Source organism: Protopterus annectens, chromosome 14.part0 (genome assembly GCF_019279795.1).
Source record: "Protopterus annectens isolate FY-2018-M chromosome 14.part0, PAN1.0, whole genome shotgun sequence".
NCBI lineage: Eukaryota > Metazoa > Chordata > Ceratodontiformes > Protopteridae > Protopterus > Protopterus annectens.
In genome coordinates, this window is record NC_056748.1 from 929718886 (window position 1) to 929738774 (window position 19889).

The 19889-nt window shown below is 42.7% G+C and overlaps 1 protein-coding gene across 1 annotated transcript in view; it reads right to left on the minus strand.

Moving 5' to 3' along the window:
* LOC122789349 (S-adenosylmethionine synthase) overlaps positions 1 to 19889 on the minus strand; it is a 516516-nt gene that overhangs the window by 371575 nt on the left and 125052 nt on the right. Inside the window, exon 2 of the mRNA XM_044056729.1 lies at positions 5901 to 5978. Coding sequence (XP_043912664.1) covers positions 5901 to 5978 — 78 coding nt within the window. The remainder of the gene's footprint in view (positions 1 to 5900; positions 5979 to 19889) is intronic.

The window sequence follows — 19889 nt, forward strand, 5'->3', positions numbered from 1 at the left end:
CTGTCTACTGTTTCACCTCTGAAGACCACTTCCCTGTATCTTAGTAAGCAACACAAATACTTGTCTTATTTTTGACTGTTATTCCTTTGCCAGATGAGCCACTGTTTCTGGTTAGTGGGATGTGCTGGTGGTGTTCTTTGGTCATTTGGGTCATGGATACCTCCCTGTATTCTGAGGGATCATGTTACAATCTCTTGTAATACAAACATACAATCTGATCTCCTCAAGCAGATCGGGACTCTAGTTAGGAGATGACAATTACTGCCCCAATTAGGGTGTAGCCATTAGGTGGGCGATCAATCACACCCTCAAAGGCTGAATATCATTACTTACCACTGTTAATGAAAAAGAAATCATCCAGACTTCAGTTCTCTTACAGAAGTATGCATCCCTCCAGTCAAGATCAAGACAAGCACTGCAGATCTGAAATATTTGTCTAGGAACATGTTATTCTTTCCAGCAGTCACAGCAGTCAAAGAGATTAATTAACTCCAATGTATATATGCCATTGCAGTTTTTCACATGAGGAAAGTGTGAAGGGTGAGGCACACAGAGAAAGGAAAATGTTAGTGCATGCATTTCATTACTAATATGTTTTCATAACAAGATGGATTCCTGATTGTTTTTCAGCATATATCTGATGATTTGCTTCCGGACCTAATATTAGCAATTGATGACAGGGTAAGAAATGTAAAAAGATTTGTTCTCTGTAGAAAGTTACTTTATGGCATTCAGAACTCATGCCTAATAAGGAAAGCCATAAATAAGTAGGCAGGAGATCTTAGCAAAATTAGTACTATACTGTTCAATTTTAATTGGTCAGCAGTTGCTCTATGATTGCTACAATAATGTTGCTTTTAATGAAAGAAAGTATAAACATTCCATAATTCTGTAGTTCAGGGAGACAGGAAGTTGATTTTCCTAGTCACCCACATTCCACATATGTGTTTCTCTTTGCAATAAAGAAGATTATTATGCTCAGCTGAACTGTCTCACATTAAAGTTATGGGCACCTTAAAATACCTAAAAGTACCTTAAAGTACCTAAGGACAAACTCTTATTTTATGGAAAGACTATCTGTGCTGTGTCCCCCATCATTTGTCAATCTTTTACTCAGGAAAAAGAATAAGTAAAAATAACTTTACAAATGTTCCTAGGCAACACATACACAATACCAAAAAAGCAAAGCAATTCAGGCATCTGACCAGCTCTTTAATCCATGAAGATGAAAACAGGTTGACAAGCAAATACATATACCTTCTAAATGGCCTTTTATACATATTGTTTACTATACCCAACTAACTAACTCCATTACCAGACCCAACAAAACAAACCCCCAGGTACCACACTAGACTGGATTCTAGTATACTATCCTAGACCACTTGCCAGCTTTCATACACCGAGCTACCCACTCCTCTTCTCGCCTACACCAATATATTCACACATGCAACCTCACAAACTTTAACCCCACTGCTTTCTCTGACTCCCTAAAACAAACAATCTGGAACCCCCTAAAAACTCTTCCACTAGACAACGCCTTAGAATTTTTCAATTCAACCTTCTTAAACGTCCTCAACTCCCTAGCTCCACCAAGAAAAAAAGAGTAAAAACCAAGACCGCCCCATGGCTAACAAAAGATACTAAAAAACTTATGCTACAAAGAGATAAATCCTGGAAAACATACCATCAAAACAAGCAGCCAGAAACTTTTCTTAAATATAAACAACTCTGCAACCTCACTAAAAACAAATCATCAGAGACAAAAAGTCCTACTATATCAAACTCCAGTCTAACTAATCAAAAATCCCCAAACATTTCTGGAATTCCATTAATTCTCTTCTCAACCCAGGTACCAAAAACAACCCCTGCCCTGACACCAGCAAATCTGATCCCGAAATAGCCTCTCTATTCAACTCCTTCTTCACCAACTCCATAGCAGAACTGACCAAGACCTTCCCTAACAATAATCCTTCCCCTCAACCTATCCAATCTTCCTCATCCCCTACACCACCCGCTGCCCAATCCTCCTCCAGTATTTGAACTTAAACCCATCTCAACCTCCCACATAAAAAAATTACTCTCTAAATTAAAACCATGCTCCAATGCACCTGACAATATCTCATCTTCATTCCTAAAAATAGCCACAGATGGTATCACTCTCCCCATTGGCATCCTGATCAATAGATCCATGCAGGAATCTTATGTGCCCAAATTATGATGTGCTACCTTTATTCTACCTCTCCATAAAGGAGGCAAAAACAATAGCATCTCTAACTACCACCCCATAGCTATCCTCTCCCCATTCTCAAAACTTCTGGAAAAATGCATCCACCTCCAGCTTATGCCATTCCTAGCCAATCACCAACTAATCACTCCAACCCAAAACGGCTTCCGACCTGGCCATAGTACTATCACTGCCCTCCTCTCCTTAGACACAATAAATCTTGCCTGTAACTTTAGAAAAATAGTATCCACAGTTATACTAGGTCTGTCCAAGGCATTCAATACCATCCCCCACACCCATCTCTTGAAGCATCTCTCTAACCTTAATCTCTCCCAGAATACCTTAGCCTGGTTCTCAAGCTACCTTTCTGACAGGTCTCAAGCTGTGAAATGGGGGAAAGGCACCTCAACCTTCCTTCCTACCCCCACTGGGGTACCCCAGGGATCCATACTCGGTCCAATGCTATTCAACATCTTTATTAATGATTTCCACAAAGCCATACCAAACACCAAAATTGTACAATATGCAGACGATTCAACTTTAGTTTGCTGTAGCTCTAACCTCTCAGAGCTTCAAACAGTGACCCAAGCTGCTTTCTCCACCACTGAAAACTGGATGCTCCAAAACCACCTCTCGCTAAATGCCAACAAATCCAAAATACTAGTATTCTCTCCCTGAAAAAGCTTCCCCTCTTGATAAAAACTCATTCCAAATTATTAGCTAAAACAACTCTACTATAGAGGTTATTCCCTTTGCTAAACTACTTGAGGTTACTATTGATGAACACCTAAAATTCGACACTGACATCCAGCAAAACATTAAGAAAACCCATATAAAACTTGGTATGCTGTACAGAAACATCCACTTTCTCTCTACTTCCACCAGACAAACTCTCGCCACTACCTATTTACTCCCCTCACTAATGTATGGCGCTCCTCTACTAGCAAACGTATCTGCTTCTCTCTCCTCCAAATTGGAAGTCTGTTATAATAAGATTTCTAAATTTGCAACCAAAGCCGAATTCTCCTCCCATCATTGTACTGCCCTCCATTTGTTAAATTGGCTTGAACTCTCCAACCATCTAGACTATCTCCAAATTACTACAGCCCACAGACTAATTTTTCAACCTACTAAGTGCCCAGCACTAACCAACATCCTTCAGCCTTACACCCCTCAGAGAACTCTAAGATCTACTCACCAAAACCTAATCACTGTCCGCAAATCCAACTGTCCTGCTGGTCAGCTTCTTCTATCCTTTTCCTTAGCTAAAAAATGGAATTCTCTTGCTTCCTCTCTAAGAACTTGTGAAAACTTTGAAAACTTTAAAACTCAGCTACATTCCTACCTTTCCTCTAGCAGGAAATGCAACTGCACTCTCCCCACCTAGCTTAATAATCAATCCACCCCTTAAACTCCTGACTAACTCTAAGTACAAACTAACCTAACATATATGTACATATTGTAAATAACATACAAGCTAACCTAACATAAAGGTACATATTGTAAAGAACATAATTGTACATATCATAAATAACCCATCCCACCTTTTTCCTCTCTTTTCCTTCTGTCTTTATTCTCCCTCTCAATTAAGTTACCACTGCCATCCTAAATATTTAGATACTATGTAACCAAAGAATGTATTCCAGTTCTCTAGCATGAAATGAAATTGTAATCGTGTCTTCTTTACTATGATTGTATATGTAACTAAACTATGTAATGTGGAGCTTTTCTTCCCAGGCCTCCACTGAAAACGGGCTCCCTGAGCCCCGTGGACCTCCCCGTCATCAAACTGGAAATAAATAAAATAAATAAAACTGCGATTTATAGGTTCCTAGCGGATTAATGTTGGGGGAGGTGTTGGCAAGATGGTTTAGGTGTTTACCTCACAGACATAACTGTTGGATCGTCTCTCTTTTGACGGAAATTGGCTAGGCTGAAAATGGCCCACATGGGCAGCTAGCCTAGTACTTACCTATGAACCTATGAATAGACTATCAGTCCAAGAGATATTTTAAGCTTAGCCAAGCTTAGCCCAAATTTACCAAAATATTGCTGATGTGCAAATATCTCAAATAATTTTACAGTTACAATACAGGCATGTACATATCAAGCATGCACAGGCTGCCCATTTCCCTTGGGGGCTTAAGTGCCGAACCAGGGGTAAATTTGCAACAAATTATTATTAAATTATTTATTATGACAAATGCAAAATATGTTTAAAAGAAATGGTCCAAGAAAAGTTCCACTACAGATTTTTATTTATTTATTATTTTTTTCCCAAACACATATTTGTGCCAAACATTCATGAGGCAGCAACCTGAACTTCGTTTCATACATTCACTGTAGATTGCAAAGTGGATGTCTTGTCTAGAGTTAGGGCAGGACTTGCCACTGCATATTACCTTACCTTAAACATTCCTATTTACTGGTTGCTGATGGTTTGCCGCCTCGTACTCTCCCATTCTGTACTACAAGCCAAACCTTATGAGAAGATTGTACTGTTGTATGATAGACTCACCATACAATTGTTGTTCAAATAGTAGGGCATTTCCCACAGAACAAGTATTTCATGTATCCTGTATTCCTCAAGAAGCTGCCCTCCTTTTGAGCATAGCTTTAGTCTATACAGTTTGGCTCTGTACCTCAGTTACACTGGGGGTTTAAGGATATTCATGCTAAATTTACAGCAATTTCTATTGGTTATTCCTACATACTGCTTTATGTCCATTTAAAATTTATGTTAGTATAAATATACTTAGCCTTATCAAAATATTTTGTAGGATGTTTTCGCTGATATAACTGCATAAATGCAGACATGGCTGATCATTTTAAAATTACTTTTCACTATTGTCTTCCCTGTAAGGGCATTTGCTGGAACACTTACTGGTACTAAATCTGTTATGTGCTCCTGTGGGGGTTGTCTCATCAAAACAGTGTATATAGGCAATAAGTACACTCATTTGTACAGTAATGATCCCCCCAATGGCCAAGGCAGAACACTACATAATCTGCAACTATCTGTGCCATCTGCTGCTATAAAAATAAGATCAACAATTCCAGGACCTGCCCTTGCCATGACCCCACCTAGTCTTCCTTCCCTTTATGTACCCTCAAAAGGTCCATACTTAGTACTTCATTACACCTCTGTCTCCAATGTATCTACTATGGATTTGCATAATTTTATACAAACAAAAACATTTTATTGTTGACCTGTTGAACTATATCAATGTAAATTATGTTACTAAGCTTCTTTTTAATGCAACTTTAACTTTATGCATGTAACCCAACATATGTGAATCTTTTTGCTATAACTGCTATTATATCAAAATTGTTTAAAATTGTATGGTAACAAATGTCAATAAATAAATAAATAAATAAATAAACGTCTGCTGTTCCGCTAGTGGACGAGTCATATTCAGTATTGTAATCCTACAGCCGTAACTGTATTATTGAAAAGAGTTGCAATGTTGAGTATCTCACACAAATGTACCTCAGTTTACTTGATCTTTTATACTTCCACAGAGGTGCAGTGGTAAACTACTGAAGAGCCCCCCCGTTACTGTATCCATAAAAAATGTTCACAGCATCTTTTTTGATCTAATAATGCCCAAGCTTTCAGCTTCACAAACCAAAATGGTGACAGTCTTTACAAGACAAAATAATTAGATCTACTTACCACAGGCAACCTTAGCATTTGGATCTTGTTTAAGATGGGCATCCAATACCGCATCACTAATCTGATCACATATCTTATCTGAAATAAAAAAAGAGCATATTATCTTTTTTATAATGAGATTCTGGACTGTGAATGTTCCAATAACAATGTGGAATATTTGCACCTGAAGTAAGAAAATGTAATATTTAGACATTCAGAAAGCTACGAATGAAGCAGAAGGAACAGGAGTAAAAATGCAGCTTACCTTCCTCTGAAATGAGTAATCATATATCAGCACTGCCAATTAATGAACTACTATATACACATGAGGGCTATAAATCTAGAACAAACTATTAATTCCACATTACTTGTCCGTGTGTAAAACAATGTTCACCAAACTACAGGTCACTGAGACTCAGAAGTCATGCCAATAACCGGGTGTGTGAACAACACCTTTATTCCATCAATATGTCCATTGCTGAAGCTTGAAAAAGTACAGTTTTGTACCTACCATAAATGTAGATGTCCGAACAGGATAGCATCTGCAGTCCTAACAAATGGGTTGTCCTGTCGTCAGGCAGCCCTTCGGTCGGCCGGATTCCAAAGTCTGGGTCTGGCCTCGGCTGGTGTCGCACTTCACCCGACGTCATCTCTGCTGGTCTTCGGGTATAAAGGCATCAGCCGACGCCATTTTCCTCAGTGTTTCTTGCCCCAGATGCCAGTTGCCCTCTTGGAAAGCTAAATTTTGGATAAATGCCAATGTTTCCAAAAAGTAGAAGGCAAACACAAAAATAAGCATGTATGTACATATATACAAACAAATACACCATAAGAGATCCCCCAGCTAGCTATTAGGAGGGTAAATACCCTAGGAGTACCACAGAGGGAAGGAGGGTGGGTAATCCTGACTGCAGATGCTATCCTGTTCGGACATCTACATTTATGGTAGGTACAAAACTGTACTATGTCCTTCAAGGATGCATCTGCAGTCCTAACAAATGGGTAGAATACCATAGCCAAACTAGGGAGGAGGAAGAAGAATTATGGTGTAGTTAGGATCCCTTGCAAAACAGCAGTGGCAAAGCCTGCTCGGGATCTAGAGTATAGAGGTAAGTTATAATGCTTGGCAAATGTATGCACGGAGGTCCAAGTAGCCGCCTCAATAATGTCCTTGGTAGCCACTCCTCGTAAGAAAGCTGTGGTAGTGGCTGTAGCCCTTGTAGAATGAGGCCTTATGTTCTGTGGAATTTGCTTTCCATGGTAGGAGTAACAGAATCTTATGCAATTTCCTATCCACTTGGAGATTGTCTGTTTGGAAATTGCTTTTCCTTTCCTTCCTGTTGCATAAGCTACTAGAAGCTGGTCAGTTTTTCTATTGCCCTTGGTTCTGTCCAGGTAGTAGCGCAACTGTCTGTGTACATCCAAGGTATGCAGCAGTCTTTCCCCTGTTCTGTGGATTGGGAAAGAAGGTAGGTAGGTGGATTGCCTGGTTTAGAGACACTCTGGATACCACCTTAGGCATAAATGTAGGATTAGTTCTCATGGACACTCTATCTTGATGGAAGATTAGGAAGGGTTGTACTGCCATTAAGGCCTGTAGTTCCGAAACCCTCCTTGCTGAAGTAATTGCCAGTAGGAAAGCAGTTTTCCAGGATAGGTGTTGAAGGTCTGCTGTTGCTGCTGGTTCGGATGGAGGGAGTGTCAATTTTTCTAGCACAAAGTTCAAGTCCCATGCTGGTAATGGTGGTTTCCTGGGAGGTTTTACATTCTTGATTCCTCTGAGGAACTGCCTGAGTAGAGGGTGTGAGAAGACAGGGGGATCGAAGCTGTATTCTGCAGAAATAGCTGATGCATGTATCTTGATGGAGGAATAGGACAGGCCTGTATGGAGAAGCTCTGCCAAATACTCCAGGATGTTGGCAATATCTATCTTTGACACATCTTTTCCTCTTTCAGAACTCCAAATGACAAACCTTTTCCATTTTCCTGCATAGTTCCTTCTTGTTGAAGGTCTGCGGGCCTCAAGGATGATGTCTTTAACCCTTTGGGATAAATCTAGGTTAGTTGTTCTTATGTAATGTTCCAGGCAGTCAGTTGTAGAGTTTTCAGGTTTGGATGCATGATGTTGTAGTCGCTCTGAGTTAACATGAAAGGAATCAGGGGTAGTGTCCACGTTCCTCCCCGAGACATGCTCCTCAGCAATGGATACCAATGTTGTCTTGGCCAATTTGGAGCTATCAGAATTATCCTTGGACGTTCCTCTTTGATTTTCAGTAGTACCTTGTGCATCAAAGGCAGAGGTGGAAATGCATATGCTGTCAGGTCTTTCCAACTGAAGGATAGAGAGTCCACCTTCCAAGCCAGTGGGTGGTATGTCCTTGTGCAGAATTTCTTGATCTGGTGATTGAGTGGGGATGCGAATAGGTCTATTTGTGGCATTCCCCATTTTTTTGTGATGGCCTTGAAGATGTCCGGGTGTAGCATCCATTCGTGAGCATCCAAGGTAGTTCTGCTTAACATGTCTGCTAGGATGTTTTCTTTTCCCGGTACAAATATTGCTTGTAACTGAATGTTGTAGCTCAGAGCCATATTCCATAGGTCCAGAGCCATTCGACATAGGGGGTATGAATGAGTGCCTCCCTGTTTGTTGATGTACCACATGACTGTGGTGTTGTCTGTCCTTATCAGTAATTGGCCTTCTTTGAGGAATGGTCTGAAATTCTGGATTGCTAGTTTTACTGCCAGCATTTCTTTTTGATTTATGTGCAGTTGCAGCTGATCTGGAGTCCATAATCCTTGAATGCATTTGTCCAGCATGTGGGCCCCCCAACCTAGGTCTGAGGCGTCCGTTGTGATGGTTTGGCTTGCTTGAATGTTGTGGAAGGGCAAACCTGGGTTTGACTGGCATGCTTGAGCCCACCATAGGAACTCTTGTTTCAGGCATGGGATTAGTGGTATGTCGGTTTCTAAGCTGTGCCTGTGTTGAGACCATAAATTCTTTAGGTACCACTGTAGCTTTCTCATATGCAGTCTGGCATGGGGGACCAGGATTATGCATGATGCCATGAAGCCCAAGGCATGCAGTACTTTCCTTGCTGTTAGTTTGTTCTGCTTTGTTAATGCCAAGAAGTAAAGAGGGAGATGTTCTTGTTTTTCTGCAGTTAGGAATGCCATCTGTTTTACTGTGTCCAATTCTGCACCCAAGAATGTTCTTGTTTGGGATGGTATCAGTCTTGACTTTTTTAAATTGACTGTGTATCCCAGGGCTTGTAGTAAGCAAATGACTCTTTGTAAGTCTTGTGTCAGCTTGCTTTTGTTGTCCGCTTGTATCAGGCAGTCGTCCAGGTATGGATAAATTTGGATTCCCTGTAGCCTGCAATGAGCGATTACTGATGCCAGGCATTTTGTGAATACTCTGGGCAGTAGATAAGCCAAAGGGCAATGCTGAGAATTGATAATGCTCTGATCCTGCAAGAAATCTGAGGTATCTTCTGCAATTTGGTCATATGGGGACGTGCAGGTATGCCTCCTTGAGATCTAGAGTTACCAGCCAACACTCCTTGCCCAGCATGGGAAGAAGTTGCTGTAGGGTCAGCATTTTGAATTTTGGAACAATGATGAATGTGTTTAAAGCGGACAGGTCGAGAATAGGTCTCCAACTTTTCTCTTTTCTTGGTACTAGGAAGAGTCTGGAATAAAATCCTTTGCCCTGTTCTGTAGGTGGCACCCTTTCCACAGCTCTCATCTTTGTTAATTGAGCTATCTGTTTTAGAGCTTCTGTTTTTGATTTGGTGGTAGGTTTGGCATTCCTCTTTTTACTGGTAAGGTGTGGAAATGAAACCTGTAGCCTTGGTCTATAGTTTGCAAAATCCACTTGTCTCTTGTGATATAGTGCCAATTTTTGAAAATAAGGCTAACTTTCCGCCTAAGGGTGCTGCTATTTGTTCCCTGGAAGGCGGTGTCAGAGCCAAGTCACTGTGTTTGTCCTGTTGTAGTGGCAGTGGTTGTGTCTGTGCCTCGTTGGTTATTGCCTTGCCACTGGCGTCCTCTGTAGGCACCTCCTCTGGATTGATTTCTGCCTCTGGAACGTCTATTCCTGCCTCTCTGAGATTTAGAGGAGTCTGGAAAGGACCAATTTTTGGAAGGCCAGTTCCTGCTAAACCTTGGGGGCTGAACCTGTAAGAAATCTTTAACTGTTTGTACAGATTTTGCCTTCTCTTCCATTTTCTTCATTACTTGCTGGGCAGGAGAACCAAATAGACTGACCTTATCCATAGGAGCATCTAATAGTTTTGCTTTAACATGATCCGGCAAGACCTGTTCTTTCAACCATTACTTGCTGGGCAGGAGAACCAAATAGACTGACCTTATCCATAGGAGCATCTAATAGTTTTGCTTTAACATGATCCGGCAAGACCTGTTCTTTCAACCATGCATGCCTTCTTATAACTGTGCCAGTCATGGCTGATCTAAATGAAGCCTCCAGTGCATCATAGCCACATTTTAAAGAATGGTTACTAACCTGCTGAATGTTATTCACCATTTCTAAAACATATTTCTTATCTAAGGAATCATCAGAGGACAGTTTCTTAGTTAACTGATCAAGCATAAACTCTTGGTATTGGATCATATGAAACTGACAGTTCAAAGCTCTAGCTGAGAGAGTAGCAGAGGTGTATACTTTTTACCCCATCTCTCTAAGGACCTGGATTCCCTTTCAGAAGGGAGAGGGTTTTTCGCTGAGGTCGAAGCTACTGCCTTAGGCCCCTGGGAGATAGTCTCAGGATCTGCAAGGGAGCCTTGTATAGGTGGTGATGAGTGTCCGGTACCCTGTAAAACCTATCGGGCTTGGCAGGGGCAGGAGGTAAAGTATCAGGAGCAGTGCAAACATCATTAAATGCATCATCCACAACAGGAAGAACTGGAGGTATAGCTAAGGGCCTATGTTGCGGTAAGTGTAGAAAGGTCCTAAGCCTTTTCTTGAATCTGAGAAATCTTGTCCCTGCCATTCGAATTGCTCTCTCATGGCATGTAAGGTCTGCCCAAAGGAAAATTCCTCTGGTGGAGAGGCAGAAGGAATAGATTCTTCAGCATCGGAATCTTCATAAGTAGAAAAAGGAGCCTCTGGATGGTCTGTATTGTCTGAATCATCAGAAGAGTCATCTGAGGACACTGGCTCAGGGGCTCTGCTCTAGGTCTCTTTTCTGGAGGTTGAGAGGCCCTGTCTGGGTGAGATTGGGATCCCCTTATTAAAGAGATGAGATCCTCTGCCAGAGTAAGCATTTGGGAACTGGAAGTGGGCCTGTGAGAGGGGCTTAACAGGCACAGACTTAGCAGTTTTGGCTGCTTTAGCCCTGGCAAAGGCCTTTATAGACATGGCTGCAGGAGGCCTAGCAGCACCACGTGCTGGGGTAGAGACATCCAAAGGGATGGTGTCCGATAATTCTAGAGAAACCACATTAGTAGGCAAAACTTCAGAGGCCGATTCAACTAGGGTAGCAGGAGCCTCGGTAGTAGTCATGGATTCGGCTGAAGATTGACCCGTTTGCTCGGTTTCGGCCGAAACCGAGACACTCGCGGTTTGCTTAACCGTGGTTTCGGCCGAAACCGCGGATCGCAAGTGTCGGTCTTTTTCTTTGCGTTTCTTAACAATTTGAGAAGTCGGAGGATCCGACGGCATAATGTACGCAAAATCTGAGCCGAAAAACTGTTCAGCAAACTCCGACCGACGCCTAAGCGTTCGTCGGTTGAAAGAAGCACAGGCTAAACAGGCTGCTACGTCGTGGTCTGGGCCTAAACAAGGTAAGCAGTAAGAGTGGAAATCTTTATGAGGTATTTGTTTCCCACAAGTTAAATAGTTATTCACTTTTTCTGACATCGGCTGAGGCAAGAAAGAGTCCCCAACGGGGTACTTAGCTTTTTAGAAGTCTTCGAAGTAGTATTCTGTAGTAGTAATCTCTGGATCTGACCGACCGGCACTTGCGAACAGCTTCTGCTTGGCCACGCGGCAAGAAAGACTGAGGAAAATGGCGTCGGCTGATGCCTTTATACCCGAAGACCAGCAGAGATGACGTCGGGTGAAGTGCGACACCAGCCAAGGCCAGACCCAGACTTTGGAATCCGACTGACCGAAGGGCTGCCTGACGACAGGACAACCCATTTGTTAGGACTGCAGATGCATCCTTGAAGGACATCTCCATTCTCACATGATTTCGCAACCTCAGAGTTTGTTACATGAATTATTAAGTAGATAAAGTACAGTGAACTATATACAGGTAGTCAGAGGCTTTGCCCCTCAAAGAAATTTTCAAATCATGACTGAATATTGACAATGCCTTGCAATAATCCTCACAAACTTTTTTTATGTGGTATTAACAATTCAAATTTGCAAGTGCAATTTAGTATAAGTTAGTGGAGGCTGCAAAATGTATCTTTATCTAAATAGTTATAATTCAAAAAGACATTTTTATTCTAAAAAATATTGCTGACTGTGGTTAAATGACTCAGACTCACAACCGTCTACTGTGCTTGTGCTACTCTCCTTGCTTGTGATGGATAGCTGACAATATCCATGGATGCATCCTAAACAGCATAAAGCATTTGCTCTTGGCAAATACCATTAGAAGCTAGACCAGACGGTATAATGGTTAAAACATTTGCCTCCCATATAAAAGGTACAATGTTCAATCCTGAACTCCAGCCAATGCCTGTTTGGAGTTTACATGTTCTCCCTGTGTCTTTGTGGGTTCCACCCATCTCTGAAAATCATGCCGAGTGTTTTCATCTCAAACTCACCAATGAATGGAGCCTTGGGCAGCAGCACAGACTCTATATGGTACCCTATAGGGGGAGGACTTGTATAGACCAAACTGCTTTGGGCATCTGCTATGCTGCACAGTATCCTCAGGACAGGATCATAGATCACAGGTACATAGGTCACAGGCTGCACACAGTGCAGGGCTAACTACTCAATGGTGTCAAATATGGCTCTAGGTGATTCAGTCATGCTAACTAATGTCACCAAAATGGGCAAGGTTAGTTATCAGTGATAAGTAGACTGAGGATCCAGCCTACTTCAATATACACCAGGTACCCATGTTAATGCTGGGAACTGTGTTTGTGCCCCTATTGGCCAGTGTGCACCCATCATAAAGCCTAGCAGCCCTGGGTCAATAAGCTACTGGCCAGCTGGTCCCCAATTGCCCAGCTTGGGTTACTGGGATAAATCTGTTAAGTAAAAGCTGGACGTAAAACCAATTAACCTGCCAAACATGAACTAAGAATTTCTACACTTAATGTAGGTTCACAGAAAGGACGGAGCTTGGAAATGGATGACATGATGGTTTGGAGGAGCCTGGACATCCTATGTGTCCAAGAGACAAAATGGAAGGGCAGTGCAGCAAGCCACGTGGCTTTGGATCCACAGTCTACTACTCAGAAGAAGGATAGGCTAGAAATGTTTTGGAATTATGGTGAAAGACAGGCTCCAGAAGGCAGTGAGGATGTCATCAGAATTAGTGAGAGACTCATGGCAATCAGACTCCACTGTAATGATAGGGCAGTATTCATAATCTCAACCTATGCCCCACAGCAGGGTTGTGATAGTGACAAAACAATGGCATTCATACAGCAGTCGCAGGACCTAATAGATAAAGCAAGGCAACATGAATTGGTGTTGATAATGAGTGACTTGAATGCACATATCAGTCCAGACAGAATAGGATATGATGACTGCCTGGGTCCACATGGATGGGGCGCAACAGGAATAAAGAAGGAGGGGTCATTCTAGAGTTCTGTCTGGAAAATGTTTTGATAGTAGCCAAAACATATGGATCAGAAAAAGAGACAATCACAAAATCACATACTAGAGTGGTCAACATGCAACTCAAGTAGACTTCCTCCTAGTAAGGAAAGGGCACTGGGGCAGAATCAGTAATTGCAAAGATATCCCCAGTGAAACAGCCAGCCCACAGCATAAACCACTGGCTGCTACAATTAGCTACAGCAATGGTCACTGAAGGCTCTAAGGTCAACAGAGACCAGGCTGAGGACCTGGACATTGACTGAAGTGAAAGTACAACAGTTTAAGGAGTTACTTAGGGCTCTAGCACCTTAAGAAAAGGAGAAAACAGGTGGAGTTGAAGAATAATATCAGTGCCTCAAAACAGCATGTGTGGGGACTACAGAACAGATATGTGGCCAAGCCAGGTGTGGAAATAAGGTACACAAGGAAATGTGGACTGTAGAAGTCCATGAAGTCATCAATAGAAAAGACTGCAGGGAAAAGTGGTAGACAGAAAAGACGGACCAGGCTAGGAAAGAATACTGGTTAGCTAACAAAAAAGCTAAGAAAGGAGTTACAATAGCAAAGAGCAGGACATCAGAGGCCCTCTACCAGCTTCTGGAAAGTGACTCGGTATTTGGCACAAAGAAACAGGTTGCAAGGCAAAGACAGAAAATTCACCACCACAAGAGGAACAGGCAAGCAGAAACTGAGGGTAATGCTACTCAATGTTAGAAGTTTAAATCTCAAAATGCACTCGCTCGAGGCACTCCTTAAAATGGAGAACATCGATATCTGTGCAGTGACTGAGACCTGGTTCAAGGCTCCAGAGAGCACCCCTGCACTACCAGGCTATAACTCATACCACACTTTTCGGCCATGTAACCTGGACCGAAACAACAAAGGCGGAGGTGTGTCCATATTCATTAAGGATATCCGTACCTCCAGGCTAGTTGCTCAGCATAATGCATCCGAGTAACTCTGGGCAAAACTGCAGTCCAAACTGTAGCTTGCTACAGATCCCCCACCATGCCCCAGGATTCCCACTCCTCTTTTCTTGATGTACTGGAAAATATTAGGGTTCAAACAAACACCCTAATAATGGGCGACTTCAACTACCCCATCATTAACTGGGAAAACTACTCGTGTACCAACTCCTTTGCTCAATGCTTTCTGGAATTCATAAACTCCAATGCCCTGGATCAACTTATCCACACCCCACCAGGGGCAACAATATCCTAGACCTAGTCATTACCAACATGAGTGACCGGTGTTCCACACCTGAAGTCAACTCCTCATTGGTCCGATCCGACCATAAGCTAATCACCCTCGATATCCACATCCTGTCCCCACCCCCATTAAGGAAACCATAGTAAAAAATTTCTCCAAAGCCAACTTCATGCTACTTAAGACAGAATTGGTGAACTTCATGACACCCATGCAGATGGACAATACAGTTACAACTGCTGAATCCTACACAAATGCACTCTATAAGCACTTACATGAGTGCATGGATCGTGCTATCCCAAACAGAACTAAGACACTAACCTCCAAAAAAAGAAAGCCAATCTGGTAGTCCCCTGCCATAAACAAACTGTACAACACAAGGAAGAAACTGTTGCAAAAGAGAGTAAAATCCCATGAGTGGAGGAGCTCCCTGGTCAGCCTCAGTAAGAAGCTGAGATCCCTTATAAGATCCTCCAAAGCTAGCTACGAAAACAAAATCGCCACTAATTCTAAGGACAACCACAAAGCATTCTATAGCTATGTCAAGAATCTCAATGGCAACACCAAAATTACAGAACCAACTGATATTGCCAACATCCTGGCAGATAGGTTTAGTGCTAACTTTACCCCCCCCCCCCACCCCCTAAAGGGCCCATATCTATACAGGAAGAATGCAGAGTCCCTGTAATCACAACTACGCAGGTAAAAGCTGCACTCTCTAAAGCCAAAAACACAGCATCCATGGGACTGGACAACATCCCAGGCTGCGTTTTACAAGAACTTCAGAACGAACTGGCTCCCCACTTAAGCACCATGTTCAATAATAGCCGTGCATCAGGCTTTGTGCCCACTGAATGGCGCACAGCAACAGTTATCCCACTCCACAAAGGGGAAGCCACCACTGATCCCGGGAACTATCAACCTGTTAGCCTGACGAGCCTGGTCTACAAGGCCATGGAACTCATAAACAAAGACATTGTTAACCTCCAAACTCTGGATCCTACCCAGTTCGGGTTTGTGAAAGGCAGTTCATGCCTACTGAACCTAATCAACTTCTTTGAAGCAGTCACCAAAGCCGTAGATGAGGGTAAGGTGGTTCACACAGCCTATCTTGACCTCGCCAAGGCTTTTGACACCATCCCCCATTCTGGAATTATATCTAAACTCACTAAACTAGGTATATATCCCTACGTCACAAGATGAGTTGCCAACTGGCTCACTGACAGAACCCACACTGTTAAAGTTTCAGGCCCAAAATCTGACCTCAAAGCTGTGACAAGTGGAGTACCACAGGGTTCCATCGTGGGACCTCTCCTGTTTGGTATCTACTTCTCTGAAGTACAGGCTAAAACAGAAGTCCTCTGGCTAACAACATTCGCAGATGACTGCAAACTAGGAGCCATAGTCAAGTCCCCAAATAATGTGGACATCCTACAGAAAGGCCTCACTGAGACAGATGCCTGGTGTCAGAGCCATGGCCTCAAGCTCAATGCCAAAAAGTGCAGTATCATCCCCTTTGGTAAAAACTCTATACCCATAAACTACCACATAGGCAGCAATCTACTTAACACCGAATGTGTGATAAGACACCTTGGGACCCAAGTGGACAGTAGTCTCTCCTTTGCTAGTCACATCGCCACAGGAGTCAGGAAGTCCTTCTACGTGGCACACCTCATCATAAAAGGGTTTTCATACAGGAAAAAATAGGTCATTGTTCCCCTCTACTCGACACTCATTAGACCCATTATAGAGTACAACACCCCTTTTAGAATGTACCTCACGAGACATCTGCAGCAGCTGGAAAGGCCACAGAAGTACCTCACAAAGAAAATTACTGGCCCCAAACAAATGCCCTACACTGACTGCCTCAAAAAACTCCAGCTTTACTCCATAGTATATCGCCTACTCCGAGGTGATCTCTGCCTAACATATATAAAGCTATGTCAAACCCAGAGCTGTTGGACATACTACACCTAAAGAAATCCCAATCCCTCCGAACTACATGCTCTAGGGACCTAAACCTTTTCATCACAATAAACAGGACATGCTGGAGGGATAGATTCCTGTCCCAGAGACTTCCCATACTCTGTAACAGGCTACCCATCTATGTCAAGCAAAGTTCTTCATTAGCACTCTTCAAGAAAAATCTTGATGAGTGGATGGGAAATAGGAAATACGCCCCGGGGATCACTTCTGTGTCTCTGCTCGACAGTGGCACAGGAAAATAACTTTCTTGGGTGGCGTAAGCCAGGGAACCTTGTTGCCTAGAATTATGTAGGCCCTTGGGCCGATAGCCTAGTACCTACCTGTGAACCTATGAACCTATAAGATAAAGAAGATAATCAGACACCCTTCATAAGGGATGCCAGCAGCAACCTGTAACCATCCCCCAGAACATCAACAGCAGATGGAAGGAGTACTTCCAGCAGCTTCTAAATGAAGAAAACTCCACATAAACTGCACTACTCCAGACACCCCCTATAATGAGAAAAGAAGAGGAGCCCACCCTAGAAGAAGTAAGAAAAGCACCAAGGGAAGCAGCAGGCTCAGATGAGGTCAAAGCAGATATGATATAGATGCTGGGTGAGATAGGGGTGAAATGGCTCCTGTGGATATTCATAGCAGTGTAGAGAGAAAGCATTTCCCAGATGACTGCAGAGTAAGCATATTCATGCCAGTGCACAAGAGCAAAGGGGACATACACAACAGTGGGCAGTACAGAGGTATCAAATGCCAGTCACACTGTGTGAAAGTTCTGGAGAGGGTTACTGATAAATTCATATGCAGAGTAGTAGAAAGTAAAACGAGAGATGAGCAGCTCGGATTCAGATCAGGATGCAGTACAACTGGCCCAGTGTTTGCAGTGAGACAGATAGCTGAGAAGAAGCTAGATGAGGAAAAAGTCCAAATGGGCCAAATGGGCATCATAGACTTACAGAAAGCATATGACAAGGTCCCAAGAAAGCTGATTTGGGCAGTACTGCGGTGGTCTAAAGTCCCAGAACCATTGGTAGAATTAGTGCAGGCTATGTACAATGACCCAATTAATCAAGTAAGAACAGTGTTCGTTCTCACAGAAGGGTTCCCAGTGGGAGTGGCTGTACATCAGGGTTCAGCTCTGAGCCCACTGCTATTCATACTGGTGATGGACTACATTAGCAAACAGGTCAGAGGGGAAAGATCAACAAAGTTGCTGTATGCAGACAATGTGACATTACAGGCAGACTCTGAACAAGAACGTTAGCAAAGGATAGGGGAATGGAATGTAAAACTAAAGGCATATGGAATAAAACTAAGTACAGATAAGACAGTGCAAATGGCAACAAATTGGGATAGAAGGGAAGACAATGGAATAAGTTAACAGCTTCAGGTATCTGGGAGGGGTGGTTGAGCATATGGGAAGTCTGAATGAAGAGGTCAAACCTAGAATCCAGAGGGTCTGCAGCCAACGGGCGTAGAGCGTCAGATGTAGTGCAAGACAGAAGAATGCCAAAGAAACTAGAAGGCAAGGTGTACAAAATAGTGATGCAACCAGTACTACTGCATGGTACAGAAACCCGGGCAGTAAAGGCAGAGCAGATGAGGAAGCTAGAGGTGATGGAAATGAAGTGCCTCAGATGGGTGGTAAGATGCACAGTGTGGGACATACGAACAAATGATGACATAAGAGCAGAAGTCAAAGTAGCTCCAACTACAGAAAAGATCACATGTGTAGAATGGCAGAAGACACGAAGAAGTAAGAGAAAACAAGGGTGTCCAGCAAAGATGTGAATAGATTGTTTGAGAGAAGATGTGTGAAACTCAGACATGAGTGTTAAAGAAGGCAAGAGTGTAGCATCAAATCAAGAGAGATGGCAACAGTTAACACAAATCCCCAACCCATGTAGAAAAATGGGAAAAAGGGGGTTGATGGTGATGATAAAATACCATTAAAAGGGAGAACCAAGATTGCCTGAGCCAACAGGTGGTCACCACAATGATCTCTGGCATCTCTTACTAAATCTTCAGAGATTACATTGTCAATCATTGGAAAGTGTGGAATCACAGCCCATCCAAGGGAACAAGAATGCTTCTGTCCTCCAAGCATGGCCGCAAGGACATCTGGAACAGAATTTCTCCAGCTGACTGTTTTAAAAGGAGGCAAACAGATCTATTTGAGGTGTTCCCCACATCTGGACTAGATCCTGAAATATCAGTGCAACCTAGATGCCACTTGTGTGGGTCTGCCCATGATCTGCTTAGTCTGTCTGTAGCAAAGTTTCACTCTGATGGGACATATGATGCCTGAAGAGTCAATGAAGAGGACCTGGAGTCCATAGGTGGTGAAGGACTTTCAAGGCATAGATCACTGCCAATATTTCCTTGATACTGATGTACTTCCATGTATCCTCGGGCCACCAAGTGTCTTGCACTTGTGCTCCCATTGACATAGCTCCCCAAGCAAAGATGGATGAATCTGTTGGATAGACAGAACTGAAAAAGGTTGGAAAAAGAAAAGTCTTGGATTTATATTAAGCTGTGCTCTCCACCATTATAATGCTCACCTGTTAAAGGCCAGCACTGGCAACTGGGATTCCAGGCAGTGTAATTGCTAGATCCAACAACTTTGTACATACCATTAAATCTTCCAGCGGTATTATGAGAATCATGGACACCATCAGTTCTAGAATTTTTACTGAAACATCATCTGGTAGGACAGGACCTTGATGCTGGGAAGAAAGGTCATTCTTTTGTCAGTGTTGATTAAGCAAGCCAGGAAGACTAGTCTTTGTGAGGGTGTCAATCAGAACTTCCAAAGGTTCCTTTTGAATGTTTGCTGGGCTAGTAAGGTTGAGACCTCCTCTAGCAATTCCAAACACCTGGATACACATTCTGCTCAGATCAGCAAGGCATCCAAGTAAGGAAAAGTGTAAATACCAAGATTCTGTCAGTGAACCACTACCACAGCAAGGACTTTGATAGACATTCAAGGTGTAGTGCATATCCCAAACAGAAATGCA